The following is an 18,839-nucleotide window of genomic DNA, read 5'->3' on the forward strand; positions in this document are numbered from 1 at the left end:
TAAATTTTATTTCACTATTTTTCTCATAATTAAATATATGTATTGAGTATCCCTAACCCTAGCCCAAATGGGGCATTAAAAATGTCATAAAAGAGTCATAACTCTAAAATGAATTTGTATTAATTATAGAAATAGACAGATAGGAAGGGCCAGAACAGAAATATAAATGTATGGAAAATATCAAATAGGTGTAGAAACCCTGTATATGTTATCATTCATATTTTAAAATATTTTATTGTTGAATTATTTGGAAGGAAATCCAGTGAGTGAGTCTGTCTGTCTGTCTGTCTGTCTGTCTATCTTATTGAAATCAAGCTATGTATTATGATTACAAGATCCAAATTATGAACTACTAGGAAAATGCCCAGATCAATAAGTTAACATTAATCTGGGACACTTTATACCTCACAAATCCATCCATTATTGACTCTCCAGTGATAACCAAATTATTTTCAAAGTGTTTACTAATCACTCTCTTCATTATCTACTCTATAATCTGCCACAGACTTGATATTACAGTAGTTGGTTGGTTTGTTGTGTATTGGATCTTATATGTCCCTTTTTTAAAATAAAAGGACATTTGCCCTCTTCCATACATTGAAGCACCCAATCTCAAAGGTAATAAATATAATTTAGTCAAGCTATTAATAAGTTTCTTCAATGCCATAGGGTACTGGCCCACAAAGTTCAAATATATTTAAAGGTAAACAAACCTTCCCTTGTCTTATTTCTATCAATCTCAGTCTCAAGATCCTGAGCTTCATTTTGCTTTTCAGGCCTGGTGGAATGTAAATGAACAGTGATTTTCTTAGTGACTTCTGCCATGAAACTGGATTTAGCTAGCACTTTGTAAAGGTAGAAAGGGCAGTGTGCTCTCTTCTCCTGTTTAAGGTCTACACAGAGGTGATGGTTGAGATTATCTGAAAGCATGAAGTTTGATATTGTGTATACTATACTCAGCTTTACATCTCCATCCCTAGCCACCCAAGTGATGCTGTAGAACAGGGATGTCAAACTTGATTTTATTGAGCGCCACATCAAGGTTGTGTTTGACCTTGGGGGGCTGGGAGCATGGCCAGGGTGGGGTGTGACCAGTTCTGTGTCACTCATCAAGCTCCGTTTTCAGCTGTGAGAGCCTCCTTCAGCCTTTGCCAGTGAAAATGGACCTTGGGCAGGCCACACGTCCCCGCCCCCCGGTTCCATTTTCAGCCACGACAGCCTCCTGCAGCCTCTAGTGAAAATGGAGTTCGGGGAGGCCGTGCACAGCCTACACTGGCTCCATTTCTGCTGGCAGAGGCACCATGGGGTGGTCCTTCACTGTTTCCAGGGCAGGCCCACAGCTCTAAGCACTCCATGGGCCAGATCCGGGCCATGGGCCTTGAATTTGACACCCCTGCTGTAGAGATTCTGCCTTGGACTCTGGAGGCTTTGAGGGTTTGGAGGGGAACAACAGGCTTCAATGTATCTTTAGCAACATTAAGTGGCTTTCGGTATCATGGTCCCCTGCTACTGGGGACGATGTATGTATATTTAACTTAGCAAAAAGATAGTAAAGAAGGAATACGATAGTCCTCTACAAATGCTTCAAACATAAAAGCCTCTCAAGACAACTAGGCACATACAGTATTTCTCCACATTTTTTCTCTTTGCCTCTCATATTCTTCCTTTTTGTTATCCCTGACAAAAATGTGTTATTGCAAAAACCTGAAGCTAGAGTCAGATTTTAGGAGAAAGATTGTTTTCTTATATTGTGCTAATTCTTCAGACAAGACAAGCAAATGAAATCTAGGCTTACTATGTCATAAAACGATATTATCCCTTAAGTAAAAAGGGCTGTCCAAAAATTAAACTCTTAGGTAACAAGCTGTCAGCAATGTTGCTGCTGAATTGATTTCCTGCTGGGAAATGCTTTGTTTTAAAATCTAATAGAGACTATAAAATCAGCCTTAACATAGTTTGCTCTCTTTCTTATAGACCTGTGGTAGATAGCAGTGATCATACTAGCAATTCTCCAAGTTTTCTTTCTTTACAATGTATTATTATTCATTTATTTGTATCCTCTCTTTATTATTTTTACAAATAACTCAAGGAAGCAACACATCCAACATAGTTTCTCCTTTCCTATTTTTCCCACAGCAACAACCCTGTGGGGTGGGTTGGGCTGAGAGAGAGTGACTGGCCCAAGGTCACCCAGGTGGCTTTCATGGCTAAGGAAGGACTGGAACTCATGGTCTCCTGCTTTTTAGCTCAGTGCTTAATCAAACTGACTCTCTGATGTTTAAAACATAGTTTCATTTTTAATGGTGGCTCACGTCACAGATTTATGAATGTTTTTAACAGTTGCGACCTTTGCAGCACCCCCATGATCACGTGACCAAAATTCAGATGCTTGGCAACTGGTTCATATTTATGACCATTACTGTGTCCCGGGATCATGTGATCACCTTTTGTAGCCTTCTGATAAGCAAAGTCAATGTGGAAGCCAGATTCACTTAAAAGCTGGAGTACTAATTTATCAACCGCAGTGGCAAGAAATGTTGTAAAATGGGACAAAATTCACCTAGCGAATGTCTCGCTAACAACAGAAATTTTGGACTCAATTGTGGTCTTAAGTTGAGGAAGATTTATCAAGAGCAATCCCAGGTTAGTCTTAAGTAAAAGGCTTCTTTATGAATATCATAATATTAACACATATTTTGAAAAACTCTCTAACTAGTAAAAAAAAATAAGGAATGAAGAAATAAAGTACCACTGTATGATCTTAAACATGCACTTATTAAATGATTTTTCTAAATGAAAAACATACTTCTTAGCTATTTCACATTGACCACTTCTCTGGCCACTTCTGTGGTTAATATTTCATTACTTGGTTTGCTTGTTGTTGAATAATGGCTCGAAACTCTTGAAACTTAATTATATGAAACTGGGCAGGATTTATCCGCTCAGAAGAGTGTTGCAAGAACTATGCTTGGAAAATATTTCCAATTCTGCCAAGAAATAAAAATGATATTGGTGAATCTCAGGACAGAAAAGGGAAAAAAATGACTTTGTTTTCAATTTGGCACATGGGGCTCTTTCACAAGACCTAATTCCTGCAGATTTAGCTCAGTTTCAGATGACCTTGAAATCGAAAGTAGGGTAAAAAAATGATTACATAAATACATTAGGAAAAAAAGCAATTGCCATTTGGTATTTTTCAATGTAACTATTTTAGAGTTCAGGTGTTATCTACATAGCAGGTCTGTGGCATATTAGGTCTTAACTTACTGTCCTGAGGCGGCTTAGCCATTATCTGCCTGTGCTAGAATAAGGAAGAGTGTTATAGGGAGAACTGTGTAGAAAACACAGAGTTTCTTCAGGTCAGTTACAAGTGGCAGAGCATGTGGAATCTCTTGTTCTTCCTTATACTACTTTTTTTCTCCCAACACAACAAGTTAGAAGCAGAAACAGCATCGTTCAGCACACCATGCTAAACTTGGCAATAGCAATAGCAATATAGCAATAGCAGTTAGACTTACATACCGCTTCATAGGGCTTTCAGCCCTCTCTAAGCGGTTTACAGAATCAGAATATTGCCCCCAACAACAATCCGGGTCCTCATTTTACCCACCTCGGAAGGATGAAAGGCTGAGTCAACCCTGAGCCGGTGAGATTTGAACAGCCGAATTGCAGAACTGCAGTCAGCTGAAGTAGCCTGCAGTGCTGCATTTAACCACTGCGCCACCTCGGCTCTTACTTGAATTCTTGAAACTTGAATTCTGAGAACAGGCAATCCAGCACAGGAACAGAATGCTGACCCTGCCAAGCAATACAAACAAGGAAGCACTCCTGACGTGGTCCTCTGCTAGTAGAAACCTGATTGGCCCTGGTCTGAGCTGTGATAATACCTTGATGCCCCAAAGGCAACTGGACCTTCTTGTTTTTCTTTGAAGACGTCTCGCTTCTGGAAGCAAAACATCTTCAAAGAAAAACAAGGAAGTCCAGTTGCCTCTTGAAAAAGCACCTTTGGGACAACCATGACCTGGATGACTGAGAATCTCCATACACATAATACCTTGATGCAGAGTTAGAAGATGAGCAAGCTGTTGCCCCATTTGCCTGCTCTATTTGTCACTGAAGACCAAACCACCCAAAAGTGGCTTGTGAGTTTTGAGTGCGACCTCTGTTATAAAATAATGTGTGTTTATTTTTTCAGCGAGTCTACTTAGCCTAACATTCCTAAGTTTTTATTTAGCTTCTCTTCAATGCATGTAGATAATATGGTGTTTACTAATGCTACTTCACTACTTTCTCTATAAATATTCAGTCTAACAAAACTGATAAAACGGAAATGAGTTTATCATCGTGAGCAGGTGATGCTGTTGTTACTGTCTGGAACTATAATTAATTGGGAGGAGGGGGCATGGGAATAAATATAGAAAGTCCGGGGTTTCCCCAAAATGCTACAAGCTCTTAAAGTTGCAACATATTCTCTATTATTTACAAAATAACTGTACTTTTCATTCAATTAAACAATAAGGGATTCATAGTCATCTGCTTTAGAAATTAGCAGAAAATCCAAAAGGTGCAAACATCTATGTTTGTAAAAAGGTAGACATGAAAATCTTTTTGGGATGTTTGACACAATGCTTCTTCTGGTATATAAATACTCTCCTTGTCTTTTTGTTGCAGAAGATGATATATCAAATGTACAAATCATGTGTGCCTGGTGCCAGAAAGTGGGAATCAAACGCTATTCTCTGAGTATGGGGAGTGAAGTGAAATGCTTCTGCAGTGAAAAATGCTTTGCAGCTTGCCGGAGAGCATACTTCAAAAGAAACAAGGTAAGAGAATAGGATTGCAATGCACACTCAATCTGAAACTTAGTATTTTAATATTAGTATTTTAATGGCATATGTTACTTCTTTCTCTTCTCACCCTTTTCAATCCTGTTTCTCATGTGTATTTCCTTTTGAGTTACCAATACATTTAATAAAACATACCCTGTTATTAGTTGCTTATCAGTTAGGCATTCTATACAGGTAGTCCTCGACTTACAATGATTTCCCTAGTGATCGTTCAAAGTTATAATAGCACTTTAAAAAGTGACTTTTGACTGGTTGTCACACACAACAGTTGCAGCATCCCCATGGTCATGTGACTAAAATTCAGATGCATGGCAACTGGCATGTCCTTATGACTGTTGCATTGTCCTGGGGTCATGTGATCTCCTTTTGTGACCTTTTGGCAAGCAAAATCAATGGGGAAGCCAAATTTACTTAACAACTGTGGCAAGAAAGGTCATGAAATAGTACAAAGTTCACTTAAGAATTGTGTTGCTTAGCAATAAAAATGTTTGAAGATGAATTGTGGTTGTATGTCAAAGACTACCTGTATTCTATGAGGGCCAATGTATTGCCAAGATAAAGCTATTCATGCTGGATTACATAAGAGCCACAAACATTACATTTACAGTCTTGTAAATCTTGTTGCCAACACTGGTAGAATCTTTAAAATCTAGTGTTTTCAAAGCAGTAGGAATACAAATCTTATTCAGAGGCATGCTAGATTACAGTAATAAATGTTTTTTGCTTTAGCTGACAACAGGATTAGAACATTGATTCTGAGGGCTTTTGTAATGTCTTGAGTTGTCTGAAATGTTTTTGCCTCATTAATTTAGCATATTTTTAAACATTTCAGACATTTTATTATTCATAACCATTCTAGGGACTATTCTGAAGTATTTAATATTTTATTTTATCTTGAACTGAAATGTAGGTTTAAAATTCACTAATAAAAATTATGTTTTGTTTATTTAAAGCAATGGGAATAGCTTTCATTTACATATAGTTAGAAGCTAAGGGTGAGAAATAAAATTCATTCCACATGCTATAACCAATATTAATAAATTATGAGGCATCATTTATTAGTATAAAGCATATATAAATGATACTAATGTACCATTCATTGAATCAAATTGCAAAGATTTATTAATAGAAATATGATTTGTAATTGCTGTAATCAAATTTTTATGAATACTATAATACAAATTATACTTCGATAGAAATTTTAATTGTATCTCAATGTTTGTCATGTCTATTATAGTGAGATCACTCTGAATTTTAATTGTGTTTACTTATAGTGGACATTGAAGGAGCATAAATCAAATATATTAGTTTGTTGAGGTTTTGATACTGTTCTTCAGTTAGATTTCCAGGACAAGTTACATCACAGAATAACCAAGCAAAGTAAAAATATAAGTAAAATATATTTTTACTATTTATAAGATGGATAAAATTAAATTGTTATAATCTAATCCAAAGAGGGAAAGGGAAAGAAGAAAAGGTGAAGAGAAAGATATGTTAATAAATAGTTACCTGAATACTTTTCAGTATTTGCTTTACAAGTCTGAATAAGGTAGTAGTTGTGAATTAATCATCAGACAAAACATTCCAGAGCCATAGTTTGTAGGAAAAAAACTGTAAAACTAAGGAAAAAAATTGTGTAAGGAAAAGTAATAAAAAAAAACCATGTAAACACAATAAATAAATAAATGGATTCCTGTGGGCTATCTGATCTGGGCTGCAAAAATCTATTTTACCATTAGATGTCAGCAAAGAGAAACAAAAGAAAAATATCTGAATGCTCTCCAGTGGTTGTCAAGATTTTATGGTCATTGAAGAGCATTAAAAAAATTCCAAATATTGGGAATATTTATAGATTGGAAATTAATCTGGTAGATAAAAAGAGAGAAAAGGGGAGAGAAATAATATTGAAAACATATTTAAACATATACTTATAAATAGCATTCAAACTGACTTTAAATAAAGATAGGTACACCAGAAAATTGCAGTAATCAAATTTAAAAGGAATGGAGTTAAATTTTAATTATATTTTGGAGGGAGGAATGAAATATGTTTTGAAATATTAATCTGAAAATATAAAAATATAAATACTAAAAGATAATTGTAATTTACTGTAAAACTGCTGATTTAAAACCATTAAGTAGAAAGCAGTGAAATAAATGACAACTGTAAAGGCCTCTTCTTAATTTTTTTAAATCTGTAATTCTGACCTGTGACCATAATAAAAAATTCTTTTTCTATTCCAAAGCCCTCTTAATAAAACCAAGGCTTATGCTAGCTGTTTGAAAACATTTTACATAAGAAAGACTGTTAAATGATTTGAGTTCACTTTACTCGTGTTCTTCAAGCAGTGTTGTTGGTTTTTTTAAAGAGCAAATCCCCTTCACTAAATTATCCGGCAGTATTGTCACTTCCTCAAACACTAAAACAAATCAGTAAATAACTTTTTTCAAAACAAATCGAAAGCAAGCCATTTTTTAAATTCTACTTTTTTCCCAAGAACTTTCAAATAGCATTTGTTTCTTAAATTTAATACTTGCAAATTGTAGTTTAAAAATATCTCAGGAATCAGATGAAAGAATTAGTATCATGAGCAATTTCATCTTCTTGTGCTTGCATTATATTATTTTGCCAAAAGTAATTACACCAATATAATGTGGGGTGCAGAAGTCCACAGAGTGGACTGCTTTTTAAATGCACCTCTCCTCTTGGATGATAGTTCATAATAAATGCATGCAGTTTTTGCTTTTGGATCCACATAGGTAGATGCAGTCACAAATTTTCAGTCTATTCCTGGATTGAAAATGTTCCCACTGTGTTTTATCAGATAGGTGTATAATTAAGTTTTGAGATAATGAGAATTAGATTATAAAACATAAAGGACAAGATGTAAGATGTACTGATTAAAATTACTTTTCATTAGGATATTATTTTAAACAATTTTAAAATATGAGTGGAAACAATTTCACTAGAGATAATATATGGAATGGAACATTTAATAATGAAATATTTCGTGAAGCAACTCTCCCTTGAGATATCTGTCTTTGTTTATTTATAACATTTTTGTGCTGCCTGAGTCCAGTTATTGGCTGTCTCAAATATTGCTCTTCTGGGAAAGGTGATCAAGAAAGTAGCATGATCGTAACTTCAGAAATATTTTCGTGATGCTAGTTTTCTGGATCCACTTGAACAGGGGCTTTGGCCAAAATATTTGCACTGAAATGTATTGTAGTAGTGGAGGGTGTGAATGAAGCATTTCTACTTAGTAGAATTCATTGCCATTACCCATGGTGTCTTTTTGGATTACCTGACTGGACTTGGCCTTGAGGACCCCATGTTATAGATTAAGTATGTAAGTCAGTACAGTTTATTGTTATAATCACACATTGTATAATGCAGAGAGAGAAAGAGATATTTTTTTTTGCAAACTTATAGGTAACCCTCGACTCACAACAGTTCATTTAGTGACTGTTCAAAGTTACAATGGCACTGAAAAAGAGAGTTATGACTGTTTATCACAGTTACGACCTCCAGCATTTCCATGATCATGTGATCAAAATTCAGATGCTTGGCAACTGGTTCCTATTTATGATGGTTGCAGTGTCCCAGAGTCTTATAATCCCCTTTTGCAATCTTCTGACAAGCCAAGTCAAAGCCAAATTTATTTAACAACCGGATTACTAACTTATCAGCAACAGTGATTCACTTAACAACTGAGGCAAGAAAGGTCATAAAATAGAGCAAAACTCACTTAACAAATGTCTTACTTAACAACAGAAAACCTGGGCTCAATTGTGGTTGTAAGTTGAGGACTATCTTAATATGACTAAAAACTGTGTCAAACTAGCCCCAAAACTACAATCCAACTAGGTTTGATTGGTCTTGACGGTTGGATCGCTATATATTTTGAATTGTTCTGAATTTTAAAGACAGCAAAATAGAAATGGCCACTTGATCACTATGTAATATGAGAGAACACATCTGCTAGTAAAAATTCTATCCATTTCACTTTGCAGTCCATGAGGTTGTCAGTAATTTAGCTGTGTGTTTTTGTCTTAATCACATCATAAAAAGACCAGCCTACCACATCATGTGTGATGTTCTCCATCTGTCTCTGGCCATAAGGGCAAAAATGCTACTCTTTAGATATTCTGTGGAATTTGCTTTCAAGGAAGGAATAGGAATATCATTTAGATATGTATTTTGGTAAATGAGGCTACTTGTCAGATTGAATAGGTACTGTATAGCAGTGGTCCCCAACCCCCGGTCCGCGGACCGGTGCCGGGCCGTGGAGTACCTGGCACCGGGCCGCGCAGTGGCCGGGGGCCATGCAACGGCCGACTCTTCACTCATGCAGCGCCGTCGCCGGAGGGGGGGAGCTGCGCGGAAGCACAGGAGCAAGTGAGGCGAGGAGGAAGAATCCCCCGCTACTACACCACCTCCGCCCCCTCCCCGAGTCAGCCGTCCCCTCAGTGAACGCCTCCGCCTCTTTCTCCTTTCTCGCCTCAGTCGGCTCGCCTGGAAGCGAGGCGAGGAGGGGGCGGACCATGCGCTGGAAGCGGAGCCCTTGGAGGCCACTCTCTTTCTTTTTTCGGTCTCGGGAGCCTCGGGCGCCTCTCGGCTCTCCGCAGGGCCTTCCCTCCGCCGAGGGCGCCCGTGGCAGGCGGGGCTGGACGGCGTCCTCCCCCCTCTCGCCGCTTCCCCCGCCACAACACGCCCCTTCTCCGCGAGGAGTTTCTGCCTCGTCGCCTCCCTCTCCCTCCCTCCCTCTCCCCGGGCTTCCACGCCGCCTCCTGTTAAGTTTCATCAGCGGAGACTTTGCTCGGCTCTCTCCCGTGGAAATTAAAGGGAAGTAGCGTCAACACGACCAAGTTGGTGCGGGCGACGAGATAATGTGCTTTTATACCCATAAATCCGAGTTCCCTTCGGTTTCCTCCACTGTGGGCTGTCCTTGAATATATATATACACTTTTTGCAGTTCAAGACCTCCCCCCCCCCGCCCAATCTGTAATATATTTCTATCTTTTGTATATTTTGTACATGCTGATATGTTGCATATGTTGCAACCCTTTTTGCAGCCCACGAGAATGCCTGGTTCCGAGCCTCAAAAAACGAGAGTTCTCTTAAGGCTGCAAAAAAGGAATATACTTTGGTCCTTGAAGCGCTTTTCCTGTTATTTGGACATTATATATATACGTACGTACATACGTACGGTATGTATATATGCATGTATGTATGTATGTATGTATGTGTGTGTATGTATGTATGTATGTATGTATGTATGTATGTATGTATATATATATATATATATATATATATATATATATATATATATATATATATATATGTCTGTAGTCCATAATATAGTGATGATTTTAAAAAAAATTAGTTGAGCACATGGAATCTTTTTTCTTTTAGTATATTTTGGAGGTGGGGGCTCACTTTGTTATTTAAGATAGTATCTCCTTTTATATATGGTAGTGAAGATACCTAATACTCCCACCCCCTATTTCCCCCACGACAACCTTGTGAGGTGGGGGGGCTTAGATAGAGTGAATGGGCTTAATACTGTATTCTTTTTACATTGCTATCCTCTGGCTTATTTAATTTTGCCCTTGCTCTTTTTATCTTTGACCTTGATTAATTCAGCTGTTTATTCCTTAAAATCTACATACAAAATGGAAGGTGGGATATGATTCAGGTGTTGAATTGGGAAGGTGGATTTAAAAAGTATGTTTGTATCCCCCCATTTTCGCCCCCCCACCCCTGCGCGCGCTCAGCGGGCCACGGTAAAATTATCAAAGGCTGACTGGTCCGCGGCGATAAAAAGGTTGGGGACCACTGCTGTATAGAATCTCTTTTCTTAAAATGAGGATACCAAAGGGAGAAACTTGAGCTTTAGATGAAGTCTATATTTCTGTTTCCAGAGCCAATCATGCATCTTTTACTATATCAAGATTTCATTCCTCCTGAGTGGCATTTGCAGTATATACGTAATACTGGACATGTCCTGTCCACTGATTTCCTCCCCAATAAGAAAATCTAACTAGATAGCAAGTAGTGATCTGGGAGGCTAACAGGTTTCTTAAAATGTTTAGCTATTTTAGGTGAGTTTTAATAAGCTTCAGAGCCATATGATCTCCATTCTTAAGTATGTAGCAGACATTGATTTTAACTATTTACAGCTGGGCAATACTATTCTGAGTCCAAATCTCTATCTTACACAAAATTTGTGGAAATACTTTGCTCTGGAACATTTTGAATGTAGAGATAATTAACTGTCTCTTTTCTGTATCAGAATAATAATCAGAATCATGCAATTATGCAGTTGTTAACATTGTATTTAGGTATACTTTCAGGTGATAGAAAGAAATACCCAAATATTTAAAGGAGGGGCATTGTTTTATTGTAAGGCATTAACTGATCTTTTGTTCTTAGTACTGTCTTACCACTTTGTTTTTATTGCATGTTATCCTCAACACTTTTGTCTTGTAGTAGCCAATCTAGCATTCTTTATTTTGAAACATAATCACTATTGTATCATTAACATACATAGATCATGATCAGTGTATCCATCAAGTAAAACAGGGAATTGATTATGAATTCAGGCTGGAACAATATCAAATTGAGCAAGAAGAAAGCTCTGACGTCTCTCTTTATTAAAATAGGGTGAGAGAAAATCCCGTTGGGACATTTTCTGTGCATATATATTGATTCTCTCAAGCCCTAAATAAATCAATGCAATCATAGCTGGGATGAAATCAATAAATGCAACGAATGCAAATGAAATCAATAATAAATTTTGAATCAAAACCTTCAAAGAAATAGTGTAATCAATTAATGCTATGACTCTTGCAAACACCTGCTTACTCAAAGTAGAAGACCTTAAGATAATATGCCCAGTCCTCCAGGTGGCGAACTAAACTATTGCTGACTCGTGGTATCCCATAGAATTTCAGCTTGTCCCCTTTGCTATTCATCATCTGCATGAAACCACTGGACTCTTCTCCATTTCTCTTTATCATCCACTGTTGAGAAAGCAATTGGTCTTGCTGGAATTTCTCCAAATTTGATAATTGGGGGGGGGGGGGGGAATGGGCTGGAATAAAATCTGATTAATATGAAAGTGATATTAGCAAGTAGGGTACAATATTGCATTTGGGATTGAGATTTATCCTATTTAAATTAAGGAACAGATCTGCAGTTGGAATGTTTCCCTGAATTTACAGCAGTAGGTCTGTTAAGGAACAGCTTTGTAGAAATACATTTACTGCACAACCAGTCAGAGATGGGCAAGGTTATCCAACCCTTGATTACTTCAAAGTGCTATGTGTATCCTTAAACAGTCTGTGGAGAGAAATGGAAAGAGTTGGAGTATTTTAGCCTTCAGAAACAACAATTGAAGGAAGGCATGAGAGCATCCTTCAGATAACTAAAAGGTATTCCATAAAAGAATTGGCTCTCTCTCATTGCAGAAGGCATGAAAAATATAATGGAGGTATTGAAAGGTAAATGCCAACTAGATATTAGAAAAAGCTTCCAGACAGGAAAAGTGATTTGATACTGGAATCAATTGCACAGAACATTTATGGTATCTTTGTTGGATTTGTTTAAGTAGAGGCTGCATAGCTTGCAATATTTTAATTTGGATTCCTGTTCTGAGCAGGTAGTTGATATTTAAATGTGAGATTTGGAAGTTATTCTTGGAATAGAAAGGCATTACTGATGGGTAATCTTGCAGAGTTTTGGGGGGGAGGGTTCTTGTTATTTATATCCCGCTTTTATTATTTTATGAATAAGGTGTTGAACATACAGTATCCAGTGCTCCTTCTTCCTATTATAGCATCATCTTATATATAATCTTAGATATAATATTAAGGTTGGGGAAAAGAAAAAGTTTAAAGTTTTGTCAGTGACCTTTAAACTGCCATTGCTAGATTGTTATATACCTGTCTTCTCCATTGGTTTAGTGTTTGTTTATGTATTTGAGGTTATGCCATTCTACAGCTTCTCATTTTTCAAATAGAGAATTATAGTCACATTTCGCCTGTCTTATGCATGTTTTATACAGCACATCTCTGCAACAATATCGTGTTAGGTTACAATAAATATGTACAGCAGCTATTTTCTGCTAACTGATAGGTCTTTGTGGTCATTTCATTTATGGCTTCAATTCCTAATGGGTTGTGTTAGGCAGACTCCTTATCTGACCTGAAAAAGAAATGCAGCAATAAGCATTTAGACTAGCATGGAAAAAATAGTAGCAAGGGAATCATCATGAATGCTTCAGAAATAAAAAAGATACAACAATAAATCTCTCATTATTAAATGTTATATTTTAAAACACTCTGTGGGATTTTGTATATAGCACATTTTCCATTCATTTACAAATATTAATCTGAGTCATTATAAGAACCACCTGGATATTGTGTTAAAATATATCCATCTACCACAGGAACATATGCTTCAAAATGTTGGGGCAAAATCAAACTTTCTAATAATGGAAAACTGATTATTTATCAGGAATTTCTCCTATTTTTCTGTATACTGCAGCTTTTTTGTTTTCCTCAAATCTGCTACATAGGCTCTCCCAACCTTCCAAAGCTGATTTTTCAGGACTTGAAAATTCTATAGATAGGAAACATAGTTGATATCTTCCAGCTCCTTCAGTGGGAAAGGGGTTGTGAGCCATAAACTTAAAAATAAATCACAATGTAGGAGCATGAAGGGCCATTCACTTTTATGAGCAATTTCAACATTGTTGTATTCAGATGATTTATTTAGCTAACCGCTAACATTATTTGGGAAGGAATACAACTGTTTTAAAATATGTGTTCAGTGCTACTGAATGTGTAGATAAAATGTTATGCAAAGTTCAAAAAGAGGATTATGGCAGATCCCTAAGAATAGTACTTGTGTATTGATTACCTTTGGTCTAAGTGTTTAGCAAATATAATAACACAAAACTGCTTATCAATTCAGATAGTTGAGTATTCTGCTCTGAATTTACCTCCTCATATTACTATCCTAACACACTTACTGAAAGCAGATACCATTGAACCCAATCACATAAGTTTACAGAGTATTTATTTTGGGATTTGCCAATTTTATAGCTGGGGAATTGGCAAGGATGGCTGTATTTGGACTATTCCACCATCTTTGTATTGTGAAATTTCAGAGCAAGGCTAGGTGCTTAGCAGGTTAACCAAAGTTCAACAATTTACTATAGCCATATGAGGGACATATTTGTTGAAGCCTCTTGAAGAAATTTGTGGCTTTAGGGGATTGATTAAACTGTTCTGAATTTCTAAGTAACATAGATTGCTACCTTTTATTGGTATTGGTTAATATTTCAACTTCATTCCAAAGTGCATAGCTAATGGAGCTAATGGAATCTCTATGGAGATTGTCAATCATCCAAGTTATGGTTGTCACAAAGATACTTTTCCAAGAGGCAACTGGACTTTCTTATTTTCTTATTTTCTCTGAAGACATTTTGCTTCTCATCCAAAAAGCTTCTTCAGCTGTGACTGGATGGTGGGGAATGGAAGAATGTATATTCCTTGCAGACTGCTGGTCATTTGTATTCTTTTTAGAGAGTTGCTGAGGCCACTTGGAGCTTAGTCTGTGTCCTCAGAGTCCCAGAGTGGTGCAAATGGGTGTGGAGTCTTGAAACTGCTGAAAGAACTGTGTTGTAGATAGGAGATAAGTGATGTATTCCTCCCCTTCTGTTGATAGAGCTATTCAATTTTGACATAGGTGGACTCTTTGAACGCTCTTCCAAACCAGTGGCCCTCTCTGTCCAAAATGTGGACTCTGCTGTCTTCAAAAGATTGGCATTGTCTTTCAAATGCAGATGGGTGAACCACTGAATTTTGCCCTAATGGGTTTTATCTCCTATGTTGTACCATGAATCTGTGGTGGTTATTTTATTTGTCCAATGCACAAATCTGCACATCTCACTGCACTGTATTGTATATATCATATTGCTCAGTTTGTGTCTGGGTATTTTATCTTTGGGCTGTACAAGCTTCTGTCTTAGTGTATTCTTGGGTTTAAAGTATGCATGTATGCATGCAGTCAGTGCTGAAGAAGCTATATTATCACTGTAATATGTGACATCAAAAGTGTATGCTTTTGTAAATGTTACAGAACATATAGTATGAAGGTAGGCTATATATTACATTCTAGATGTTTTGGGCCTCATCTCCCATTATCCTATTGATGTATAATACAGTGCACTTTGATTTCCTATAAGGTATATTAAAAAAAATAACAAGCTGCCTATTAAATAGATACTGATGTAATGTTGCATAGCATCCTCTTTTGAGACAACCTTTTTCTAATTTTTTTCACTACTGCATGATTAATATGTTTATGAGTATACCGTATTAGGAGTAAATCTATAATATTTTTCATCAGAATTCATATAGATATGTGTTGTGACTCAGCAGCAGTCTTCTGTGAGTCTTTTTGGAATGCAAGATTAACGATGCAGCTGGGGCTCGTTAGTGGGGTTTTGGGGATAAAAGGACGGATGGTGCCACGCCATAGTTGCAGGAGTCAACGTTCCTTGGTTCGTTCAACATTGATTGATCATCAGTCGTGGTTTATGTAAGATACACTTGGAAAAGGGCTTTGTTTTCTGTAACCCTGATTCAAGAAGATACACTTGGAGAAGTGCTTTGATTTCTGTAACCCTGATTCGTAGAGACTTTGGAAGAAGTGCTTTGCTTTCGTTTTGTTCAACTTGTGTTGCCGTAAGAGAGATTTGTTTTGTATTCTGTTATCTGGTCAGAGACTGTATTTATGTTATTTTTGGGCTCGAAGCCAGTCTGAGCCGAGAACTGATAAAGAAAGTTCCTTTTAAGTTTGTTTGCCAGCCGTTTGTTAATGAGCGGAGAAGGGGGGACAGAACAGATATGTATGGGGAAAGCTTCCCGGGTTTAAATATGCAACCTGAAAAATAACTTGATATAATTATTAGAGCTTTGAAGGCAAAATACAAGATCTTCTTTAAACCACTTTAGGTTTCTGCTGTCTGCAATTCCAGAAGGAAACTGTTTTTCTTCTGGGATAGCACAGCTGTCTTTCACAGATGCATTGTCACTCATGGGAAAAGAAGAATATGGATTAAGGTGCTGCAGACAGATGTTGTATGAATGTCCCCGTAACACCTTTTTGCTTTTGAATCAAAAGGGCTGTTGAGCCCTAATAATTATGTCCCTTCTAAGTCAATAATATCAGAACAATGACATACACTATATTGCCAAAAGTATTTGCTCACAACTGATTCTGATTATTTGGATGAGTGAGTGAATACTTTTGGCAATATAGCGTAGGTAAACATAGAAGCATTAAATGAGAAATTAGAATTTTGTGATTGGCAAAGTAACTTATACATTGGAATTTGAATATAATTTTTAATAGTTCTTTTTAAAAATAATCTAATAAATAATTTTATTCATTAAATTATTTTAATTTGTTTTATTATTTATTTTATTATTTATTTCAATAATTTATTTTTTAAAATTATTTTTTAAAAGGTGCTTTACATAGTGTGTCTTTAAATTTACCAATCTGCTACCAGAAGTAATGAGTGACAGAAGGCAAGTTTCCAAGGCTTGTTATAAAATAAGCAATAGACAGACTAGTTCAGTGTTTCTCAATCCCAACAACTTTGAGATGTGTGGCTTTCAGCTGCTAGAATTCCCTAACCAACATAAAGCTGCTGAGATTGAGAAACACTGAACTAGAGCATAGCCTTTAATATATGTCTCCTGTGCCAGGAGCTTTTCCATACTAAAGGAAGATATCTTATACAGTACGTGAACTTGTTAAGTTTGTAAAATGTGAAAGATTTAACATTGTATTACACTTATGCATACCTCTACCCTTTTCCTCTTTTGCTCATATTTTTCTTTTACTTATTGTTTTGTTTGGGTACTGAGAAGGTTGCAATATATCCTTACTCAATAAATCATCATATTTTACATTTTACATTTTAACATTTCAGGTCCAGGTAAAAAAAATTATTGGTTGCATGAGCTTTCCCACACTTAATGACTTTCAGATATAATAGACTTCAGTTTTTGAAGTTCAGCACCGTGGAAGACACTTGGATGAAAAAGATAGTTTTGTATGATTATTCAAGTAATCCAAGGAATTAAAAAAAAGTCATTTATATCTTATACTTTTTCTGTTTCCTGTTGCTTAAGTCTATCTTGAGAATCTGGTATTTGCAAGGTTTGCAACATAAACTGTATGCAAACCAGCAATTTGCTGAAATAGTAAGAACATTTTCGTGGTGGGTATTGAAATATATTTAACCACAGGTACAATTTTATAAACATGTAGCAATGGAAAACAAGGTTAACTGAGCAATATTTTTGACTTAAGATATAATCCTTGATAGTCTAAGAGGCAGAAATATCAGAAAACCAACATATATAATTAACACCTGGAAAGCTTAAGCAACCATAGCATCATAATCATCATAAAAGTTTTAAATAAGCCTACACAATTCATGTGAGGATTCCACTTTAATTTCAGACTGGAATTAATTTTTTCCGTAGTATCTGCAGTGAAGTTCAGTATGAAAGAGGGCATTCTTTTCGTGGTTTGTTCCTTCAGTTAAGTATATTTAATTTTTTAAAAGTGAGTCAGAAAATGCCTTAGAATTAAGGAATTCTTTGGATTCTATAAGTCTTGTTAGAGGAGGACAATAATTATTTAATTAATTCTCAAGTTGTACAAGGGACTGCTACTAACAGTCCATTCTTTATGATGAAATAGTCAATCCATGACAGTAAGTTAGTGTTTTATTTTCTTGAAAAATGTATTAAGGAGAAATTTAGTGGGATTTCATTTTCTTTATGTCCCACAATTCTCATTTGAAATGATCACTCATGACATTTCTTCAATATTCTGGGAGACTAGTTGGGTGAAGCCAGAATAATTTCATAACTCTTCATTATTTCAGAACTGTAACTACATTTAAAGTGTTTTTCATAAAAGTAAAATAAAGAAAAGAATAAGTATATTTTCTGAATGACCAATGGGGGAAGGTTATATAATCACATCCATGATTTTTTTTTTTACAAATGTCACCATCATCTAGGCTTTACATTGGTTGTCTTGCATTGGCTGTATAACATACAGTTCTGCTCTAAGACAACTCAAATCAGTTTCTGACTCACCCTGATTCAGTTTATGGAAACTTGTCTTAAAGAACTCAGCACTTACAATTTCTCTGCCACTACCCATGGAACTATGAGGCCATAGTTGTTCAGAGAAATTTGTATAAGTAAGAGTATTCAAATAGAGGCACATTCAATCATTTAAAAATGTACTGAAATCTCCTTAGTAATAATTACTTCAACACAGAAGTGCAACATTTCAGGGACTGACTGCTGCCACCACCAATATAACCTTAATGGAGCTACCTAGCAGAACAAAGTTATCAGAGTGTTATGTTCAGTGAGCAGCTCATTATCCATCTGTTGCAACCCAATGCCCTAAATACGAATCAAATGTTCATGTCCACAAAATTAGCAGGTATCCAAGCCAATTAAAAGGCTTGTAAAGTTAAAATTCTCCGTGTTACACCATATTACATCAGTTGTTTTGTGACATTACTGATTAAATAGATCTGAATGTAGTACTTATGACTTATTTTGCTCCTGGAATCGATGAGCTTGCAGTACACATCAATCAAATTGAAAAATGCATAACATAATGTCCACGTTGTACTCATTGGTCTGCTATAATAAAAATTAAAATGTTAGATGTAATGATAAGGATGAGCTACTTTATAATTATAAGGTAGATACCCAGCCCTGTTATCTTTATGGTCCATTCTCTGAAATCCTTTCTTCCATTCTTCTTTTAGAAAACTGTGGGAAAAGAATCTGTCACTCCTTGGCCCATTGTGTAAAATAATGCATCTGAAATTTGATCTATCATCCATCCATCCATCCATCCATCCATCCATCC

General features: G+C 36.2%; 1 protein-coding gene across 1 annotated transcript in view; it reads left to right on the forward strand.

Annotated features, from left to right (window-relative positions):
* Positions 1-18,839, forward strand: part of SOBP (sine oculis binding protein homolog) — a 165,793-nt gene that overhangs the window by 43,920 nt on the left and 103,034 nt on the right. The window contains exon 4 of the mRNA XM_032217171.1: positions 4,672-4,823. Within this exon, the coding sequence (XP_032073062.1) occupies positions 4,672-4,823 (152 nt within the window). The remainder of the gene's footprint in view (positions 1-4,671; positions 4,824-18,839) is intronic.

This window comes from Thamnophis elegans, chromosome 4, assembly GCF_009769535.1.
Source record: "Thamnophis elegans isolate rThaEle1 chromosome 4, rThaEle1.pri, whole genome shotgun sequence".
Classification (NCBI taxonomy): Eukaryota; Metazoa; Chordata; class Lepidosauria; order Squamata; family Colubridae; genus Thamnophis; species Thamnophis elegans.